The sequence below is a fragment of the Channa argus genome, chromosome 12 (assembly GCF_033026475.1).
Source record: "Channa argus isolate prfri chromosome 12, Channa argus male v1.0, whole genome shotgun sequence".
Taxonomy (NCBI): Eukaryota; Metazoa; Chordata; class Actinopteri; order Anabantiformes; family Channidae; genus Channa; species Channa argus.
In genome coordinates this window covers 247,421-267,495 of record NC_090208.1, presented here as the reverse complement: position 1 = coordinate 267,495, position 20,075 = coordinate 247,421, and the positions used below count along the sequence as shown (strand labels likewise).

The window sequence follows — 20,075 nt, the reverse complement described above, 5'->3', positions numbered from 1 at the left end:
ATGCACGTGATGGGGACCAGGGCTCTGGCTCCTCTTAGTTGCGGAGGAAGACACTGTTGTACTTTCGTGGCCAGTGATGCGATGTTGTCAGTTACAGGAGAGGTCCTGGACATGCACACTCAGGAACTTGGTCCTACTCACCCTCTGTACGGCAGCACAGTTGATGGTCAGGGAAGCATGTGTGTGTAAACTCTCCCGAAATCTACAAAAATCTCCTTTGTCCACATTCAGAGAGAGACTGTTGTCTCTGCACCACATGGCCAGTGGCTCTTCTTGCTCCAGTTGTATCATCTGCGAACTTCACGAAGTGGTTGGAGCTGTGCATCAGTGTGCAGTCGTGGGTCAGCAGGGTGAAGAGGAGGAAACCACGAACAAAAAGTTAAGACACTTGATTGGTTTGATTAAGTTTTACTGACTAATTCTGTTTAATAATGATTAATGGTAAAAAATAATACTGAATTATAGCTTGATTCTGCTTATTGAATCTGGTGCCCACTTTAAGCAGTATTGAATATATTAATACTAATACAGATCATTTATATTGCTACATCAGTGATGTTGTTTACTGTTTTTACAGAGGAGGAGTTTCACACATGCTGCAACTCAGTGGTTTTATACAGACTCATCCTGAGCATTTACTGTTTGATATCATGAGAGATCTCCACACACAGGGTCACTTATTGTATATCTTTTAAACAAATCAAACTAATTCAGCTTCTGAAGGTGTGACATGAAGTTCAGTCTGTGGTGTGACAGGTGTGTGTGCCATGTGGGCACCTGTAGATTGTCCAGGCGACATTCAACAGATTCAAACTGATAACAAAGACGAGGAATGAACTGTTGGCTGTTTGTAGAGCATGACAAAGTCGATTATAATGAAAATGAGTTAAAGGAGCCAGGAAAGGTGTAGTGTCTCTGTTGATGGACTGATGTGTCGAGTAGTAAATGCATTTCCAGTAAAGCTTCAAAGAAAAGATAGTGTCACTTCAGATTTGATCGTGATGGGCCATAATCGATGGGATGAGAGTATTATAGATGATTATTTTACTCTGAGGGATCCGAATCATCTGTGCTTTAATGTTAGACTGTGTCTTTGCTAAACTGTGACTGTAGTCTTTAATTATCTGATTAACATCTAAATCAGGTATCATCGTTTGAATGACATTACTTAGTCATCAGTTACCAGCTGAACTTAGCAGCTAATCAGAAACAGAATTGCTTATTATGTCAGCAGCTACCAACAGAAACTAGGTTTGTATTAAACAGCAGCAGGGGGAAGTACTGAGTCGCCCCCTACTGGTCTTCATGTGAATATCATCACAACACTACGAGACCGATATTACTGACAGCACAATAAACTGTGCAGTTATAGAAAGGTAAGAATAAATCAGCTGTCACTGCAGTAAATTTTCAAATGTTTTCACCCACATAAAATCATTATCTGATGCTCATTTATTCATGTAATGTTTCACCTGGTTGTGGCAGTGCGAGTTCTCATTGTGATCAGATCAAACATGTCAACAACCTGAACACCAACCAGATCAGATCACTGGAAAAACCAATTAATCATTCATTTTTTAGTTTTACTCGATCTTTATATCATAAAGCTTCTTATTGTTGTTATGTGACTGATTACAGATCATACAGTGGGCTATTACTGTTTGTTCTCACTGTAAATGAGTGAGAGTGGTGTGAAAATGGTGACACTGCTCTGTTTATAGTTTGTACATCCACAGTCCCAGGTCTTCTTTCTTCCTGTCCTTTCACACAGAACATACATGCTGGCTTCCCATTGGCTGTAGACTTTGTGGTGCGTTCAAGTGTCACTTGTTTGGTCAGACGAATTTGAAAACAACACCTTTGCTGGTACTAGTTCTCTGATTGTCAGCTTGGTGTGTCTCTGCCCTAATTTGAACTCCTGTCATTGTCCAGGTCCCTGTGTGGAGCTGGTTCTAAAACAACAGCTCAGAAAGATGAGCTGCAGAGGAGGAACCATCCTGGTCATGAAGTCCCTGTCTCCTCTACTGAAGCTCCTCAGCTCTACAACACACAGATGAACAGTGTGTGATCAGACATAGTTGTTTAGCAAACACATGTATAAAACCAGTTTGTTGGGTTTTCTCTATACATCTTTATAGTCACAATCGGTCGAAGACGAAGAAGAAGAGGAGGAAGGTGTGTTCGTAGGCAGAGAGAGAAGAGGAAAACTAAGAATGTAGGACTGACAGTAGGGACTTTGAATGTTGGTACTATGACAGGGAAGGTTAGAGAGTTGATCGACATGATGCAGAGAAGGAAGGTGGACATACTGTGTGTCCAGGAGACCAGGTGGAAAGGTAGCAAGGCTAGAAGATTAGGAGCAGGGTTCAAGTTGTTCTACCATGGGTCAGATAGGAAGAGAAATGGAGTAGGAGTTATATTGAAAGAGGAGTTTGTGAGGAATGTTCTTGAGGTGAACAGAGTATCAGACAGGTTGATGAGTCTGAAGCTGGAAATTGAAGGTGTCATGTTCAATGTTGTTAGTAGTTATGAACCACAGGTAGGATGTGAGTAAGAAGAGAAGGAGAAATTCAGAAGTGAGTTAGATAAAGTGATGCAGAGCATCACCAGAGGTGAGAGAGTGGTGATTGGTGCAGATTTCAATGGACATGTAGGTGAAGGGAACAGAGGTGATGAGACTGTTATGGGCAGGTTTGGTCTTCAGGACAGGAACGCAGAAGGTCAGATGGTGGTAGACTTTGCAAAGAGGATGGAAATGGCTGTAGTGAAGACTTTCTTCCAGAAGAGGCAGGAACATAGGGTGACATATAAGAGCGAAGGTAGAAGCACTCAGGTGGACGACATCTTGTGTAGATGTTGTAATCTGAAAGAGACCAGTGAATGTAAAGTGTTGGTAGGGGAGAGTGTAGCCAGACAACACAGGATGGTGGTGTGTAAAATGATGCTGGTGGTGAGGAAGATGAAGAGGACGAAGGCAGAGCAGAGGACGAAGTGGTGGAAGTTGAAAAAGGAAGAATGTTGTGTAGTTTTCAGGGAGGAGCTGAGACAGACTCTGGGTGGTTTGGAGGTGCTTCCAGATGACTGGACTACTACAGCTAATTTGATCAGGGAGACAGGTAGGAGGGTACTCGGTGTGTCATCTGGAAAGAGGAAAGCGGACAAGGAGACTTGGTGGTGGAACGAGGAAGTTCAGGAGTGTATACAGAGAAAGAGGTTAGCTAAGAAGAAGTGGGACACTGAGAGGACTGAAGAGAGTAGACAGGAGTACAGGGAGATACAGCGTAAGGTGAAGATAGAGGTGGCAAAGGCCAAACAAAGAGCATATGAGGACTTGTATGCTAGGTTGGACACTAAAGAGGGAGAGGTGGATTTGTACAGGTTGGCCAGACAAAGAGATAGAGATGGAAAGGATGTGCAGCAGGTTAGTGTGATTAAAGATAAGGATGGAAATGTATTGACAGGTGCCAGGAGTGTGATGGGAAGATGGAAGGAGAACTTTGAAGAGTTGATGAACGAGGAAAATGAAAGGGAACGAAGAGTAGAAGAGGTGACTGGTGTGGAGCAGGAAGTAGCAAAGATTAGTAAGAGTGAAGTGAGTAGGGCGTTGAAGAGGATGAAGAGTGGAAAGGCAGTTGGTCCTGATGACAAACCTGTGGAGGTATGGAAGTGTCTAGGAGAGGTGGCAGTAGAGTTTTTGACTAGTTTGTTTAACAAGATCTTGGAGAGTGAGAGGATGCCAGAGGACTGGAGGAGAAGTGTACTGGTACCAATTTTTAAGAACAAGGGAGATGTGCAGAGCTGTGGCAACTACAGAGGAATAAAGCTGATGAGTCACACAATGAAGTTGTGGGAAAGAGTAGTGGAAGCTCGGCTAAGAGCAGAGGTGAACATTTGTGAGCAGCAATATGGTTTCATGCCTAGAAAGAGTACAACAGATGCAGTATTTGCTTTGAGGACGCTGATGGAGAAGTACAGAGAGGGTCATAGGGAGTTGCATTGTGTCTTCGTAGATTTAGAAAAAGCGTATGACAGGGTGCCTAGAGAGGAGCTGTGGTATTGTATGCGGACGTCTGGAGCGGCAGAGAAGTATGTTAGAGTGGTGCAGGACATGTATGAGAGCTGTAAGACAGTGGTGAGGTGCTGTAGGTGTGACAGAGGAGTTCAAGGTGGAGGTGGGTCTGCATCAAGGATCGGCTTTGAGCCCCTTCTTGTTTGCTCTGGTGATGGACAGACTGACAGATGGGGTTAGACAAGAATCTCCCTGGACTATGATGTTTGCAGATGACATTGTTATTTGTAGTGAGAGCAGGGAGCAGGTGGAGGAAAATCTAGAGAGGTGGAGGTCTGCTCTGGAAAACAGAGGAATGAAGCTTAGCCGCAGCAAGACAGAATACATGTGTGTCAATGAGAGGGACCCAGGTGGAACAGTGAGGTTACAGGGAGCAGAGGTGAAGAAGGTGCAGGACTTTAAGTACTTAGGGTCAACGGTTCAGAGCAACGGTGAGTGTGGAAAAGAGGTGAAGAGGCGAGTGCAGGCAGGTTGGAACGGGTGGAGAAAAGTGTCAGGTGTGTTGTGTGATAAAAGAGTATCAGCGAGAACGAAAGGAAAGGTGTTCAAGACGGTGGTGAGACCAGAGATGTTGTTCGGCTTAGAGACAGTGGCACTGAAGAAAAGACAGGAGGCAGAGCTGGAGGTAGCAGAGCTTAAGATGTTGAGGTTCTCTTTGGGAGTGACAAGGATGGACAGGATCAGGAATGAGGACATCAGAGGGACAGCTCATGTTAGATGTTTTGGAGATAAAGTCAGAGAGGCCAGATTGAGGTGGTTTGGACATGTTCAGAGGAGAAACTGTGAATATATCAGTAGAAGGATGCTGAGGTTGGAGCTGCCAGGCAGGAGGTCTAGAGGAAGACCAAAGAGGAGATTTATGGATGTAGTGAGGGAGGACATGAAGTTAGTTGGTGTGAGAGAAGAGGATGCAGAGGACAGAGTTAGATGGAGGCACATGATTCGCTGTGGACCTGAAAGGGAGCAGCCGAAAGGAAAAGAAGAAGATCTTTATAGTCACAATCAAACAAAAAAAAACCAATTATAGTTACAATCTGACTGCTGGAGCAAATGATGTTGGAGTTCTTCAGGGAATGTTCAAGATTCAACAACTTTATTTATCCCATAGAAAATTGTGTTGCCTTCTAAAGTAGAAAGAAAGGAAAAGAACACCCACATAACCAAGACAACAAATACAAACTACTGCCAGTCTGTGGGGATTCTCAGTGATCCAGGTCATGGTTATCCCAAAGTGCTGTTCAGGGGAAACTGGACTTCTGCTTGTAGGTCTCCAAGACGTGTCCCATCTCCTCTGAAAGGTTTGTACAAGCACAAGTGCAGTTGCCACTGAACAGCACTTTTAGGAATCCGTACTCTGCCTGTAAGGCTGAGCCTGGGAGCCCGAGCTGAGGGCAATACAGACAAAATCGCTTTACACACACAAATCTTAGAACAGTAGCAAAATCCCACCCGTAAAAAGACAGAAAATTGTGAGGCTTTCCAGCACTTTTACTTAAAACCTAATTAGACATTTACATTAAGTTTTTTGAGTGAATACATTTACACATTATTTTACATACACACAAATTATTTACAGTTACAGATTTGTGTACAGAAACACAAACAGACTGAAATACAAATCCCAGCACAGACACACAAGTCTGAGTACACACACACAAATCCCTGTACACATACAAATAATTTTGATAAAATTCAACTTCCATAGTTTTACCTTTACAGCCTGATATGTAATAAACTAATAATGTTTACCAATAAGGTCAATGGAAAAACTGGGTCGACAAATTAGTTTAATGTGACAAATAGGCTCAAATAATTTTTATAAAGTAAAATTGCTTTGCTTTTTGCAGAGGCAGAAACTGTCTGATGTTACTTATTATTTTATATGTGTATCCTTTATTCACAATAGTTTGATTGTTATCAGACAAAAGAACAAAAATAGTTGGTTAACAAGGCCCCTAAAACAATTATTATTGTTATTATCATTTACATTTTACCCAGCAGAAAATACTTATTTGCAGCTGCTTTACATTTATTTACTCATGTGTTGTGGGTAAATATTGCTTTTTAATTAACAACTCCTTTTTCACACGGACACTGTCATATCTGTAGGAAAGCCCAGAAGTAACAGAACCAGGTGGAACAGTGAGGTTACAGGGAGCAGAGGTGAAGAAGGTGCAGGACTTTAAGTACTTAGGGTCAACGGTTCAGAGCAACGGTGAGTGTGGAGAAGAGGCGAAGAGGTGAGTGCAGGCAGGTTGGAACAGGTGGAGAAAAGTGTCAGGTGTGTTGTGTGATAAAAGAGTATCAGCGAGAATGAAAGGAAAGATGTTCAAGACGGTGGTGAGACCAGCGATGTTGTTCGGCTTAGAGACAGTGGCACTGAAGAAAAGACAGGAGGCAGAGCTGGAGGTAGCAGAGGTTAAGATGTTGAGGTTCTCTTTGGGAGTCACGAGGATGGAAAGGATCAGGAATGAGGACATCAGAGGGACAGCTCATGTTAGATGTGTTGGAGATAAAGTCAGTGAGGACAGATTGAGGTGGTTTGGACATGTTCAGAGGAGAAACTTTAAATATATCAGTAGAAGGATGCTGAGGTTGGAGCTGCCAGGCAGGAGGTCTAGAGGAAGACCAAAGAGGAGATTTATGGATGTAGAGAGGACATGAAGTTAGTTGGTGTGAGTGAAGAGGATGCAGAGGACAGAGTTAGATGGAGGCACATGATTCACTGTGGAGACACCTGAAAGGGAGCAGCCCAAAGGACAAGAAGAAGAAGTTAATGTTCAAAGCAGCTGGATGTAAAATACATAACAGCTCAAATAAACTTCAGTAGTGTTGAATTTAGGGCTATCAACATTAACACAGTAATACTGCATTAATACAAACTCCTTTTAAAGCTACAAATGATTTTTGATGATGTTATAGGGCTAAACAGCGCAAGTGACTCTGAGGAGGAATTCTGAGCATTTTATTTGCACTTGAAGAGTGAACCTAGTGAGATTAGTGGATGAAGTTATAGTCATTGCTTATAATGCAGATTCTCTGCTGTCTGTCTGTGTCTCTAATGGACAGGTATGAGGGGCCCACACGTGAAATCAAAATCTTCCATAAATAGTGCTTTTCTACCTATTGGCACTCAAAGTGCTTTACACTGACATTCACACTCACACACCAATGGGGGAGCTGCTATGCAGCTGGCCAACACTCACCAGGAGCAACAAAGTTGGGGTTCAGTGTCTTGCTCAAGGACACTTTGATGTGTGACCGGAGGAGCCGGGGATTGAACCAACAACTGCGAGATTGGTGGACAACCGCTCTAACTTCCTGCGCCACAGTCGCTGCCAAAAACTGTTCTTCATGCATATTTTTTTGTCATAGGTTGAAGGAAGAGCTACTTAGGTGCATGTCAGCCCCTGTCAGTGTCAGATTTGTCCCCCACTACACACATACACACTCATAATATAGTGGGACATTGGTGACCACACAGCTGTGGGTGTGAGCCTAACACTGCCTTCAGCTGCACTGGTGAATTACAGAACACACACAAGTTACTTGGAGTCACCAGCGTTGGACACAGATGGGATACGCAGGGTTTTTTGGGTTGAGGGGAAACATTGTGTTTTTTCGTATTGTTCATGTTGATGTTCTTCTTTCTAGAGGTCAGATCGAGAACTTTGATATCCATCATTCACTTACTCTGATTGGATTCCTCCCTTTGACAATGAGGATATTGTGTAGAATGTGTTTATGTTAGTCATAGATGCTTTTACTTTAGGATGTCTAAAAACATCAGTTTCTTTCCAGCATATGACTGATGGTGATTTGTTTTGAATCTGGTAAATTAACAAGTCTGGTGTTTCATATGTGTTTCATATGTGTCATATGCATATACAATGTGTCCATAATACGATCAGAGGGAGGAGTGTTGTAGAAATTGCTGATTTTCTTTTAACAGTACGTTAAAAGTTATGTGTCCTTCTGTAGAGACAGATCTATGTACACGGAGGTCCATCACATATATATGTGAGAATTTGTGCAGGATGGCACCTCTGAACCTGACCGTGGAGTTCATCTAGAAAGAGACTGAGGTGTAACACTGATAATTAGCTCTGCACTCCTCTCATGAGAGTAGTGCTGTCATGGTCACCAGATTTACCTCCTGTCCCCCCTGCGTTTATTATATGGACCCTCAGTGCTACTTCCTGCCACATAATAATGGTGGTGTGAGTTCATAGTGTGAGCAGATCAAAACCTGTCAAAAAAGTCATCGTTCATACAGGACCAGTCACATTGTGTTAAATACATTTGTGGTTAAGTCATTTTAAGGCTTTTTAAGAAATTGTAACCACCCATGAAGATTGGCCATTGGCTGTGGTCTCTGTGGTGTGTTCAAGCGCCACTTGTTGGGTCAGAGAAAGCTGACAACAGTCGGGCTTTGTTGGTACTAGTTCTTTGATGTCAGCTTGATGTGTCTCTGCCCTAAGTTGAACATATATCATGGTCCAGAAGAAGTGAGAAGCTGGGTGTAAAACAACAGCTCAGACAGACATCAGTAAAAAAAATGAAGATTTAATAAAATATATTAACATATTTAACATGAACATGAAATTAAAATCACTGTAAAACTGAACATGAAACTGACTCATGTAAACATTAAACTCTTGACTTCTCTTCCATCAGTCAGTGTTGATGCTCAGACAGATGAGCTGCAGAGGAGGAACCATCCTGGTCATGAAGTCCCTGTCTCCTCGACTGAACCTTCTCAGCTCTACAACACATAGATGGACAGGATGTGATGAGACTGTAGTTGTTCAGTTGTCCAGACAGACTCCTGCAACAAACTAACCTTTAACCCTCTACAAGAGGATCACACTTTGATTCTTTATCAGTATCCACCTCAGGTTGAACCATAAAACCATAAACATCCAGCACAGGAAGAGACTGACTTTAATTTGGTTCAAGTCTAATAAGTGTATGAAATAATGTAATGAGCTTCATGAAACATGAATAATACATTTTTGTAAGTGATTTCATGATGTTTCATCCAAGTCTGGTAAAAATGTACAAAGATAATATTTGGTAAATGATGGAACGACAGGGCCTTTGAGTGGTAATAATGCTTTAAAGTTTGTAATGTTTTTAAAATCTGCTGTGGTGACCCTGAGTGTACAGGATAAGAAAAAAGGACAAAAATATAAATAAAAGTTTTTTAGATAGATAGATGATGTGCTGCTATAATTAATAACAATGTCAGGTTCTGTTACATTCTGATGATTATCATTTTTACTCTTTGAGCTTATGGTGATTGGTAAATCAGCCTAATGTGTATGTAGGATATGTATTTCTCAGACAAAGGAAACTAGGTGTTTTCTCCCAAAGACCCTAAAGAAGACACACCCTCATCAGCTTTAAATTATTAGGATGCCATCTGAACATCACGTAAAGTCAGCATACAAAAGATGGGCAAAGAGGCTAAAGTGAAGTGCAGTTAAGCTGAGCTGAGCAGAAAGAACATCAGCAGAAAGATCAGCTCAGTTAGGCTGAAGCTGAGTCTGGGCTGGACCTGACTCACTAGGTCGTTCGTCTAATTATTTTGCCCTTTTTTATTACTTTGCAACCTAATTTAATAATAAATACAGACATCTCTATTCATTCACGAGCTGCTCTAGTTAAACTACTAAAACACACCCAGAGATTAATGACAGCAGAGGATCAGTGAGTAAAGTGTGTACAGGCTCGTGACTAGAAGCTGATTGTTGCAGTTCAGACAAGGACCTGCTGCTAATTAGGCCAAGCTAGGTTTAGACTTTCTGTAGAGTGGAGTTTCTTCATTTCCCTTTGACCAGTTTTAAGATTATTTATTATTATTTATTGTCATTTTCTATACATTTTTCCAGACTCGCACCAAACCCAGTGTGAACTGATCTATTTGTCTGGTGAACTGGAAACAAAGGGACATCGGGTGAAGAATCCTCTTTTACACTAACCCTGGAAGAGAAGCTGCAGGTTTCACATGAGTTCAGATAATCAGGCATCAGAGCTGATTCACAGCTTATTTTCAGAAAACAAGTAAATGTAGTAGGTTGGAAATAACTACATGTTTAGTTTAATATAAACTAGACACCCCTCTATTTTTTTGACAATTGGGATCTTCCAAGTTTGGTGCTATAGCATATTTACGTCAGTAGGTGGTGCTAATCTACCTCTGTGGATCCATTAGAGGGACTATACGTTCAGTAATAAACAAGCACTGGTGTTGGCGCTCATTCCTGTGTCCTCTCCATTGATCCACAGGGACAACAAAACTTTATGTTTTTATGCAAAAGTTTGTTAAACAACCAATGTGAGCATTTAAGAAGTGTTTGGTAGTGTTTCTGTGTAGTTTTACGATGTAGTGAAAGTGTTTGTAGTTGCTACCTTCACGAACAGAGAACTGTACGGCCACATACAGAAGTCTGGAAGTTTTGCTGCTTCAATGTAACTTTGTATTCGTTTGTAAGTCGTGATAATGTTTTGTAAAGAGAAAATATATCGGTTCCAAATGTTAAAAGTGTTAACCAGCCAGCTAAATTATATGTAAAGTGTACAAACACGTGTAGAACGTGTTTGTAGACAGTCACCTCCATCATATGCTGTAGCTTCTGTTAGAAGGCATGTTAATATGTTAAATGTGAGTTTTGTCAGAATTGTTATAATTTTGGTAACTATCAATATTTTGGTAACTCAATGATTTTCTCTGCTTTGGCACATTATTTGCACCGTTTCATGTAATGTGATTTAGTTTATGTTTTGACTTTTTTGTGTTTGATTTGAGTATTATTTTGTATTGTTTTGATATGAGTTGCAAATTAAGTCATGAGGTAATGTAACTGAAAGAATACGAGAATATGAAATATGTAGTAATAAACAAGCGCTGGCGTTGGTAAGACACTCTTTCCTCTCTATTGATCCACAGTGCAGATTTCCCCTAAGGTAACATAAAGAAGTATGGTTTAATGTGGTCAATTTTACATTCATCAGGATCATCTGCAACATGCTGCTACATGTGTTAGAGGTCAGACTGAGACGTTTCCACCAAAACAAGAGGGAAACTGTCTTTTAACATGTGTCACTGTTCACATCAGTGTCAGGTCAGTTACAGAGTGTGTGTGTGTGTGTGTGTGTGTGTGTGTGTGTGTGTGTGTGTGTGTGTGTGTGTGTGTGTGTGTGTGTGTGTGTGTGTGTGTGTTACCGTCTGATCTGTGGCTGCTGAGTTTCCTGCAGGTGAGAGAGAGCGGACGACAAATGGCGTCACTGCTGCAGACACACAACAGGAAGTGGAGCAGAGAGTCGTCAGAGTCTCTGTCACTCACCTGAAGAAGAGACGCATGTCAATACACAGGATAACATGTCCACATGTGTCCAAAGAAGACAAAGCACTGACCAGGATACGTCCTTTGGGGTAGACCCTGATTTGACCTTTGACCCTGAGCAGCCTCTGAAGCCCCTCCCACTGAGAGTCCGCCAATCCCAGCAAAGGATGAACCAGATCGCCTGAGAACCACACGTGAGCCTCACCTGTCCCGTCGTCAATCACCAGCCTGGACATAAATATAGAGTCATCCAGTATAAATACATAAAAATATATAAACCAGTTAAATCTGCAGGGACCAGGTGAAACAGAACCAGGTTCTTACTTTGCTTTGGACTGAAACACTGAGGAGGTGGATCCACACTGCGAACTGGAACAGGACTGGAGAGAGAACGAGAGGTTTACACGTTTATCACAGGAGATAAGAGAAAATTATAACAGATCAACTGCAGCTCTGAGATGTGGCTTCAGAACAATCCAGATGTTTGAGATAATTAAAGGTTTGTGACAGTACTGAAGACAGTGTTTTATAAGAAAGAATCTAAACACTTTGGTGCAGCAGGAATGAGATTTTTTTTTTTTTTGAATAAATAGGGTTTGATCATGAAGCAGGAGGATTTTTCATAGTCATTTAACAAACAACTGATTTACCACTAGCTTCATGTTGGCAGAAATGTTTGAAATAAACATTGGATGTACATCCTGTACATTGCTGTATTCATCATTCATTAATCTCTTAGACTTGGTTTGTGCTCTGACATGCACTGTTAACTGCGGGACCTTATATAGACGGGTATGCTTTTCCAAATCATGTCTAATCAGCTGACCATACCAGACCACGTTCTTTAAAGATAATCCAGTTAAATTCAGTTGATTCCAGTTTGATTTGTTGACCTCTTTTAATGGGCTCAATGTTAATATTTTTTAACTTGTTTTTTCATATTTTGGGGTAAAAAAAATTACTTTTTTGTTGATAATCACCAGTTTCCTCTTGCCTGCTTGCTCAGTCCCTCACAGTCACATTATTGATAAATTAAATATATTAAAAAAAAAAAACATGCCATGTGTGAAATGTTATCTGATGTATCTGATGACACATCTGATGTATGTATTGTGTGTAATGTGTATATTTGTACCTGTGTATACAGAGCACCACAGAGTGAACAGCTCCACTGCAGCTGCAGGAACAGGAAACACACCACGTGACCTCTGACCTGACCCACAGTGCACCTCTGCTCCATGCTCACAGCCCACAGACCCAGGTGCATGATGGGAGCAGGAGGAGGCCTAACAGAGCTGACAGAAAATAACAAATGACCATAATGTTAGAGTGATTATAGTTAGTTCTAAATCGGAGGCTAGTTTGGATCAGGTTACCTGGTGTCTCCCAGAGAGATGACAGTTACTGAGCTGACAGGTAAGTAACTGCAGTACACACCACCTGACCTACAACACACACACACACACACGTAAACACAGGTAGAGCGAGATGAGCCAGGTAGTGATGAGATATATTGTGCCTGTGATTATTATTTGTCCTCCATCATTTTTATTTGTATTAGAAACAGTGAAGTGTGTTTGAACGTTCAGGATCAGCAGGAGGAAAAACCTGTTCACAGCTTCATACACACAGCAGACTGTAGGTCTCATTACAGATCCAACATGGTGAACATGTGTGTGTTACCTGGAGAGTCTCCTCTGGAAACCCGACAGCAGAAGTTTGTTGCCGGGCAACAGACCAGGTATGTAGGGGGTGTGACTTAAGTCCAGGTACACCTGAAGACTCCTCCCAGTTTGGTCACACATGGTGAGACGCACACCTGGACAAACAGACAGACACACACACACACACAAATATACTTTAATATTAATAAATCCTGCTGTGTTTGGGGTTGTTGCCTGTTTGAGTAGCTAACACTACTTCATTTCTGTGTGGAGACTCCAGGAAAGAAAACCTGTAAATCAGAGTCCAGTGTTTCTTCTGTCTGAGGAGAATCAGTAACATGTTTAATATGTAGAATGAATAAACGCTGATGTACATGAATCATGTGACTTGAGCCTCACTTCCAGAGACATTCCTCACATTCATTAATTAAATGGAGACGTCACATTTCTATCATGTTTTCCATTGTTGGAGCTTTAAAGAGTTTTTATGACCACATCTTTGGCAGCAACAGGAGAATCCTCTCCACCAGCTCTTTACTTTCTTCAATCACTCAGAGATTCAACGTGTCCCTGGGCAAGACACTGAACCACCAACAGCTCATCCTCATGCCCACTCGTGCAGTGCTGGTCCCAAGCCCGGTAGAAATTGGGAAGGGTTGCGTGAGGAAGGGCATCCGGCATAAAACAAAACTGATCCAAATCAACATGCCGACAAATGATCTGCTGTGGCGACCATGAACTCACAGGATAAGCCGAAAGGACACACACACTCAAGTGTACATGTGGTTGTACAGTACACAGCAGCCACTTTATTAGGTACACCTGTACAATCCAATACAGCAGCTCTGTCATGAATTCTACTTTTACAATGTTTAATTTCTCAGTTTTTAGATTGAAAGTGTCAGTAAGGTGATAATGCTTCTATGTTTATTATTGAGGTCATAGTGGATGGTGGAGTCCTAATGCACTCCAGTACAAGAAGAAGTGGTTCTAATGTTTGGCCACTCGATTTAAAATGAATGAAGTGTCCAAAACTGTAGAACCACTTCTTCTTACAATGCACTCCAGTATGACTCCACCACCTGTGTGTGATTGTATACCTGTGTTGGTGTGGCCGGAGTTGCTGGTCTTGTCGTTCACACTGATCCTGTCAGAGACCAGGCCCTGAAAACTCACCAGCTGCGAACTACACAGAAATAAAACCAGAGTTACTGACAGTTACCTCCTCAGTCTGATCATTCAGATTCTGGTACAAACAGAGTCTGTTCCAGAACCAACAGGTATTCAAAGTTCAAATAACCAAGGTTCAGGTAATCTGGTCTTGGTGCACTTTTGCTGCACTTTCAGCAGCTTCACCAGGTTAAAATTAAGACTTAAAATGTTTCTAATGTAAACGAAATTCACAGCTTTTTAAGACTTTATTTGAACCACTTTAACAGACCTCTATATGCTGCAGTCATATCAGAAACTGTGGCAGCCACACAGGTAGAAACTGATAAATACCATAAGTACGTACAACTGTGGATGATGGAGCAGGATTAATAAAAAACAGCCCATAGTTCCCTGGACTGACATGATGATCAGAGAAGCACTTACAGGAGTCATTGTGTTATAGACAGTGTTACCTGGAGTCCAGAACCTCAGACACAGACAGGACTGAGGAGGAGTCACTCTGTGAGACAGAGAGAGAGACTGACATGTGGTAAACTGCCACTGTTATACAAAATGTGTGTGTGTGTGTGAGTGAGAGTGGGGGGGGGGGGGGGGGGGGGGGGCGAATTACCTGAGTCCAGGTATGCAGTAGTAGGGGGCGTGTCAGAGTGTGGAACCTCCAATCAGATCTGACCTGTAGGGTGGAGTCAGTGTGGACCTCCACCCCCTTCTTCCCCAAAACACTGCAGCCAATTAAAACACTGGGATCCTGATAGACAGACAGATGAACCAATCAGCTGTCAGAATTCTGGCGATGCAGTTTTCTGTCACATTTACCTAAAACTCCTGAATCAAAGCTTCTATGTTGTATGTAAAGAGTATGTGAACCAGCAGATGCATCACATGTAGAAGTGACATTACACCTGATGGTTGCATAACTTTACTAATCTTCTACTTGTATGTTCAAATCTGTGCTTCAGCCCCGCCCCTCAGTGATAGGTGTGTTTACCTGAGTGTTAGCTGCAGTGACCCTGTAGAAACATCCAGGCTGGAGCAGAGGAAACCACCGAGTCGACACACCTGAGAACACCAGCACCACCTGCACAAACACAGGTAACACAGATCACAGGTGCATCATGGGACCTGTCTCCACATACAGATGTGTTTCTCACCTTCCCCTTCTCTGTCTCTCTCTCCCTCTCTGTCATTGGTCCATTCTTTGGGTCCTGCTCCCAGCTGACCACTGGACCAATCACAGCAGCTCTGACAGAGAAACTCAATGTCAGCCCCACCTCTTGCCCCTTTAACCCCTTTCCTGTGTTAGTCCAGGTCATGCCCTCCTTCTGCTCCAGTCTGATCACCATGGAAACACAGGGTCGGGTCACCATGGTAACAGAGGAGTCTGGTTCTTCCTCAGCTCTTCTTCTCTTTCTGCCTGTGGCCTGTCTTCCCTCTTTTTCTTCTTTTATTGTCCGTTTCATTTCTGACACCTCCCCCTTATGTTGCAGCTGTGTTACCATGGCCACCGATGGGCTCAAAATGTGCAGGTGGTCCAAAGAAAACTGCAGGTAAACTCTGTCAAACACACACATGTTGTACTGTTATGACATGTTACTGTGTATCTGCAGTGTTTTTGTTAAAATGCTTACAGTGTGTGTATTAACGTGCACTTGAAGTGTGTGTTTTACAGTGTCTACCTGCAGTGTCTGTGTGTGATGAACTTGTCCTGGTCCAGGTGTTGGTGTGAGGGGAAATCTGATTGGAGGAATCTCTCTGTTACCATGGTGAACTGATGAACACACACCAGACAACCTGTAACACAAAGCCACAGGTTTATTCACCTTGTAGCCTGTGGCCTTTGACCTCTGTTTATGTGTGTGTGTGTGTGTGTGTGTGTGTATGGTACCAATCCAGGCGGTGTTGAAGGCTGACCTCTGACCTCCTTCCTCCTCCTCCTCACCAGTTTCTGTGACGACACAGGAAACAGCTGCTGTACCGTCTCTGAGCTGCAGAGTGTGGTTGTGTTCAGACGTGTGAGAGGGGAGCTCCAGCACCCCCACCACCAGCAGGGGGCGCTGTCTGTCACAGAGAGAAGGGGAGGAACAGGTTAAATATTTAATGTTCTATTCTTTATACAGGAGAGTTTTTGTGTCAGCATTTACCGGAGACTGTCTCCAGTCTGGGGGTCAGACGTCAGAGTCCTGCAGGACCAGGACAGTGCTGAGTTGATCTGAGAACTGGTCAAGCTGGATCCACCAGGAGGCAGCAGAGAGCTCAGAGAGACTGAAGACCAGCAGTCAGACTGTAGAGACTGACTGAGCTCTGATACACTGATGTACTGATGGACTGCAGGGTCCACAATGTACTGCAGAGACACAGAGACACAGTAGGGTTAGAAGTGTGTATTAAACACACTGGGGTCACTAAAAGGTGTATCTACCTGAGTCAGAGGACAGGTGTGAGGCTCATCCAACATTTCTGAATAGATATCCCTCCTTTCTTTTCCTCCTCCTCCTCCTCTTCTCCACACAAACTCCATCAGCTTCCAGGACAACACACACACACACTGCTGCTTCAGCATACTGGGGACCAGACTGGGGACAGAGACAGATTAGGACTACACAGTAAGAGCTGCAAAACCTTTTTACAAACCTCTCCATCTATAACCTGCACCTTACTCACCTTATCTCACCTGGACATAGAGCCTGAACCCTCAGGTTCCTAAAATATAACCTGTTTATTGTCAAAACTTGTCCATCACCCTTCACCCTACCATCCATGCATTATAAACTCACCTGTGTGACAGCTGTGAGCTCAGGTGACACGTCCACAGGTACTCAGACACACCAACGTTTTTCTCCAGCAGTAACCGTGGTAACGCCCCATCACCTGGGCAGCTGTAGTTAGGTGGAGACCCTCCCACTCTACTGAACCTGGTGACCCTGATGCTAGAGCGCAGACAGGTGCAGAGCATGGTGGGAGGAAAGTCAGGACAGGGCTGGTACAGGAAGTGGACTTCATGGAGCTGCAGGAGGAGGATTAATAAAACTTTACAATAACACCTGGACTAATCAGAGGGCAATCTGCATCTCACCCACCTCAACATCGTCTCCTGCTCTCAGTTTCCTCCTCAAACTCGGCTGATAGGCCAGGCACAGACCCACGATCCCGTCAATCATGTACAGCCCTGCTCCCTCACTGACCACATGAGTCACTGTGCCCTATCAAAAGAGAGGGTTTATATAAAGGCAAAAACTGAAACACAACTGGTTCTCTCTGTTTCTCACCTGGTAACTGATGACTCTGGATCGTTTCACCCTGACACCTGATTGAATGAAGGCTCTCTCAGGCCCCTCCCCCTCACAGTCATCATTATCATCATGGGACATAAGTGGAGGAGGAGTGTCAACCTGGGATTCAGCATGTTTGAAGTCTACAGCTGTTTGTATCAGTGTGTAGTCTGTGTGTATTTCTGATTGGTCAGTCACACACAGGATGTTGTTTCCTCTCCAGCCTCGCAGGACACAGACACGCAGCGCAGTCACACAGACACTCAGATTGACACGCACACACTGAGACCACCACAGTCTGCTGACATCCTGCGGAGACAGAAAAGTTTCCATCTGTCCACACTGATCCAAATTATGAAAACGAAGACATGGATAGTGAGTCGTACCTTAACGAGGACAGGTAGAGTGTGTCTCTCATCTGCCAGGGTGAAACAGAAGAAGGTTGTCCCTGACACAACGAGCAAAGGGCAAACTGAACCCACCTGTCCACACACAGACACTCGCTGTCCTCTGACCCTGAGACAGACACACAGGATTCATCATCATCATCAGTACAGGTATCGTTCACAGGTCAGAAGTCATGTGACTCACCTGTGCTTAAGCAGACCTGCAGCCTCTCTGACCCCCACCACTCTGATCTGCACCCCCCCTTCTCCAAAAGTAGACAATTCCTGCACAGAGCCAGGACTCAGCAGCACAGGAGAACCAATTACTTCCACCCAACCTTTGGGCTCGTCCTGACCTAAGGCATTGTGGGGGATGTAGTTCCAGTGAGGTAGGAAGACAGCACAATTAAGCCACAGGTGAGAGGGAGACAGGATCTGCAGAGACAGAGACAGGTGAGGACAGCTGTAGATGTCACACTCAGACCCAGGTGTGTACAGGTATCTTCAACGTCAGACTCACTTCACACCTGACACTGCCACTGCTGTCCGTCAGTCTCAACTCCCCACCCTGACCCGCCCCGAGGCAGCCAATCAGCAGCAGGTTGACTCGTGGCAGGGCCTTGTTACCTGGCAGAGAGTGCTCCACCTCCTTGGCCCACACTCGCTGTTGATTGGTTGTCCAGGACAGGTGACTGACACAGGCCAAGTGTTGCTGGGAGAGCAGCTCAGAGACAGATACCAGCCTTGAGATGGACATAAAGACAGAATTATCAGCCAGAGGTCCTGCAAACAACACAGTATGTGGCACTACTTAACTGTGTGTTCAAACAAACTAACAATTTAAGAGTTCTGACAAAGAAGCGGTAGCTATAAAGTGCAGAAGTCTATGCTGACGAGAGCAGCTAGAGTATATGTCAGTGAACAGATTCAGTTTATTAGTGACATCAAATCAATAAAACATGTTACTAGAACCAGACACTTTGATGTGACTGAGGATTTTCAGTGAAGATGAGGTTTCCTATGATCACTGATAATATTAATGTTGTTACAGTTGTCAGTTGTACCTGTAGCTGACAGGTAAAGTGTGTGACACCGTCGTGTTCTCCTGGATGTTTTTCACCAGACTCACACTCAGAGACACACACAGATCAGACAATGAACCTCCTCCTGAAACAACAACAATAAACACTCATGTACTGCTCTGTCAATTACTCCTAACGTTGACAAACCCATTAGGACAAAGTTTAGCTTTAACTTGAGCTTATCCCATCTCTACTACCTATTCTACTTATAATAAAATACTTATTCTAAATAAGATATTTATGAGGGCTATGAATTCACCTTTCAGCAGGTAACACAATACTGGACGCTGATTGGCTGACTCACCTGCCGCAGGAGGGGCGGGGCACACCGGACACAGCTGTAGTTTGATGAAACTGAATATGTCCTTTAACCACAGCGTCTCCTGCAGGAACAAATTACCTGGTTAAAACAGAACTGACGTATATTAAAGAACAACGTCATTCAACTAGTGTTTAACACAAACAACAAGCTGGTAGGTGAAATATGAGTATGGCGAATTTATGAAGTAATGTGATCCGAAATTACAGAGACATTAACCCCACATTAGTCTTTTTTTGTATTCTGCCATGTAACTGTTCTCCTCTGAGCGTCTTTAAATTGGCCCTTTTCTGAACGGAGTTCCTGCTGCAGAAGCTACAAACTGAAGACAAAGTGTTTTACTGACTGCTTCGCTGCGGGGTTTGAACCGGTCCAGGAACAGCTGCACAGAGTCCATCTCCACACCGTGTCTCAAGTCTAAATTAGAGGTTATTGACTTAAAAAATTAGAAAATAGTCGTTCTCAGCGCCTTCATGTTGTAAACAAACCGCTCCCGGTAAAAAGCTTCAAACTCCGCTTCCTGCTTAACTACGGGGTCCGGGGAGGCTCAGTGCGGTCAGAGGATTGAGTCCTGTTCAGCATATATATTATACGTTATACATATATTTGATATAAGTAACTTCACTGTAAAAAATCTCTTAGTTTTTGGTTTTCAATCAAACATTTAATAAACTAATTTAAACACAACACAAATTAATCCAGTTGTATATCAGTAATAAACATAAACAGAAACGATGGTTACGTATTGTAACCCCAGCTTCTAT

The 20,075-nt window shown here is 43.1% G+C and overlaps 1 protein-coding gene across 3 annotated transcripts; it reads right to left on the bottom strand.

Annotated features, from left to right (window-relative positions):
- Positions 1–8,619: 8,619 nt before the first annotated feature.
- On the bottom strand, positions 8,620–19,851 carry ctc1 (CTS telomere maintenance complex component 1). Of its 3 annotated transcripts, none has more exons than XM_067522618.1 (25): positions 19,658–19,850; positions 19,297–19,375; positions 18,975–19,077; positions 18,431–18,653; positions 18,116–18,345; positions 17,911–18,040; positions 17,522–17,833; positions 17,333–17,455; positions 17,030–17,259; positions 16,675–16,828; positions 16,397–16,599; positions 16,141–16,313; positions 15,932–16,046; positions 15,407–15,809; positions 15,244–15,333; positions 14,866–15,003; positions 14,708–14,754; positions 14,183–14,268; positions 13,102–13,237; positions 12,795–12,863; positions 12,554–12,713; positions 11,743–11,798; positions 11,490–11,646; positions 11,298–11,418; positions 8,620–8,834 (listed from the first exon to the last, which is right to left on the bottom strand). In XM_067522618.1, the coding sequence occupies exons 1-25, from the start codon at positions 19,706–19,708 to the stop codon at positions 8,743–8,745; spliced, it is 3,681 nt and encodes a 1,226-aa protein (XP_067378719.1). In that variant the 5' UTR covers positions 19,709–19,850; the 3' UTR covers positions 8,620–8,742. The 3 variants fall into 3 exon arrangements, with proteins under 3 accessions (XP_067378719.1, XP_067378720.1, XP_067378721.1); XM_067522619.1 differs by having other exon boundaries at positions 18,975–19,074; XM_067522620.1 differs by lacking the exons at positions 8,620–8,834; positions 11,298–11,418 and having other exon boundaries at positions 11,505–11,646; positions 12,554–12,595; positions 19,658–19,851.
- Positions 19,852–20,075: the final 224 nt, after the last annotated feature.

Excerpts from the sequence above, each read along its gene's own strand:
- ctc1 (XM_067522618.1), bottom strand. The coding sequence starts at position 19,708 with ATGGACTCTGTGCAGCTGTTCCTGGACCGGTTCAAACCCCGCAGCGAA. Across the intron at positions 18,346-18,430 it reads GTGGCAGTGTCAGGTGTGAA|ATCCTGTCTCCCTCTCACCT; the intron begins GTGAGTCTGACG and ends CTGTCTCTGCAG. Across the intron at positions 13,238-14,182 it reads CTCCGGCCACACCAACACAG|GTGTGCGTCTCACCATGTGT; the intron begins GTATACAATCAC and ends CTGTTTGTCCAG.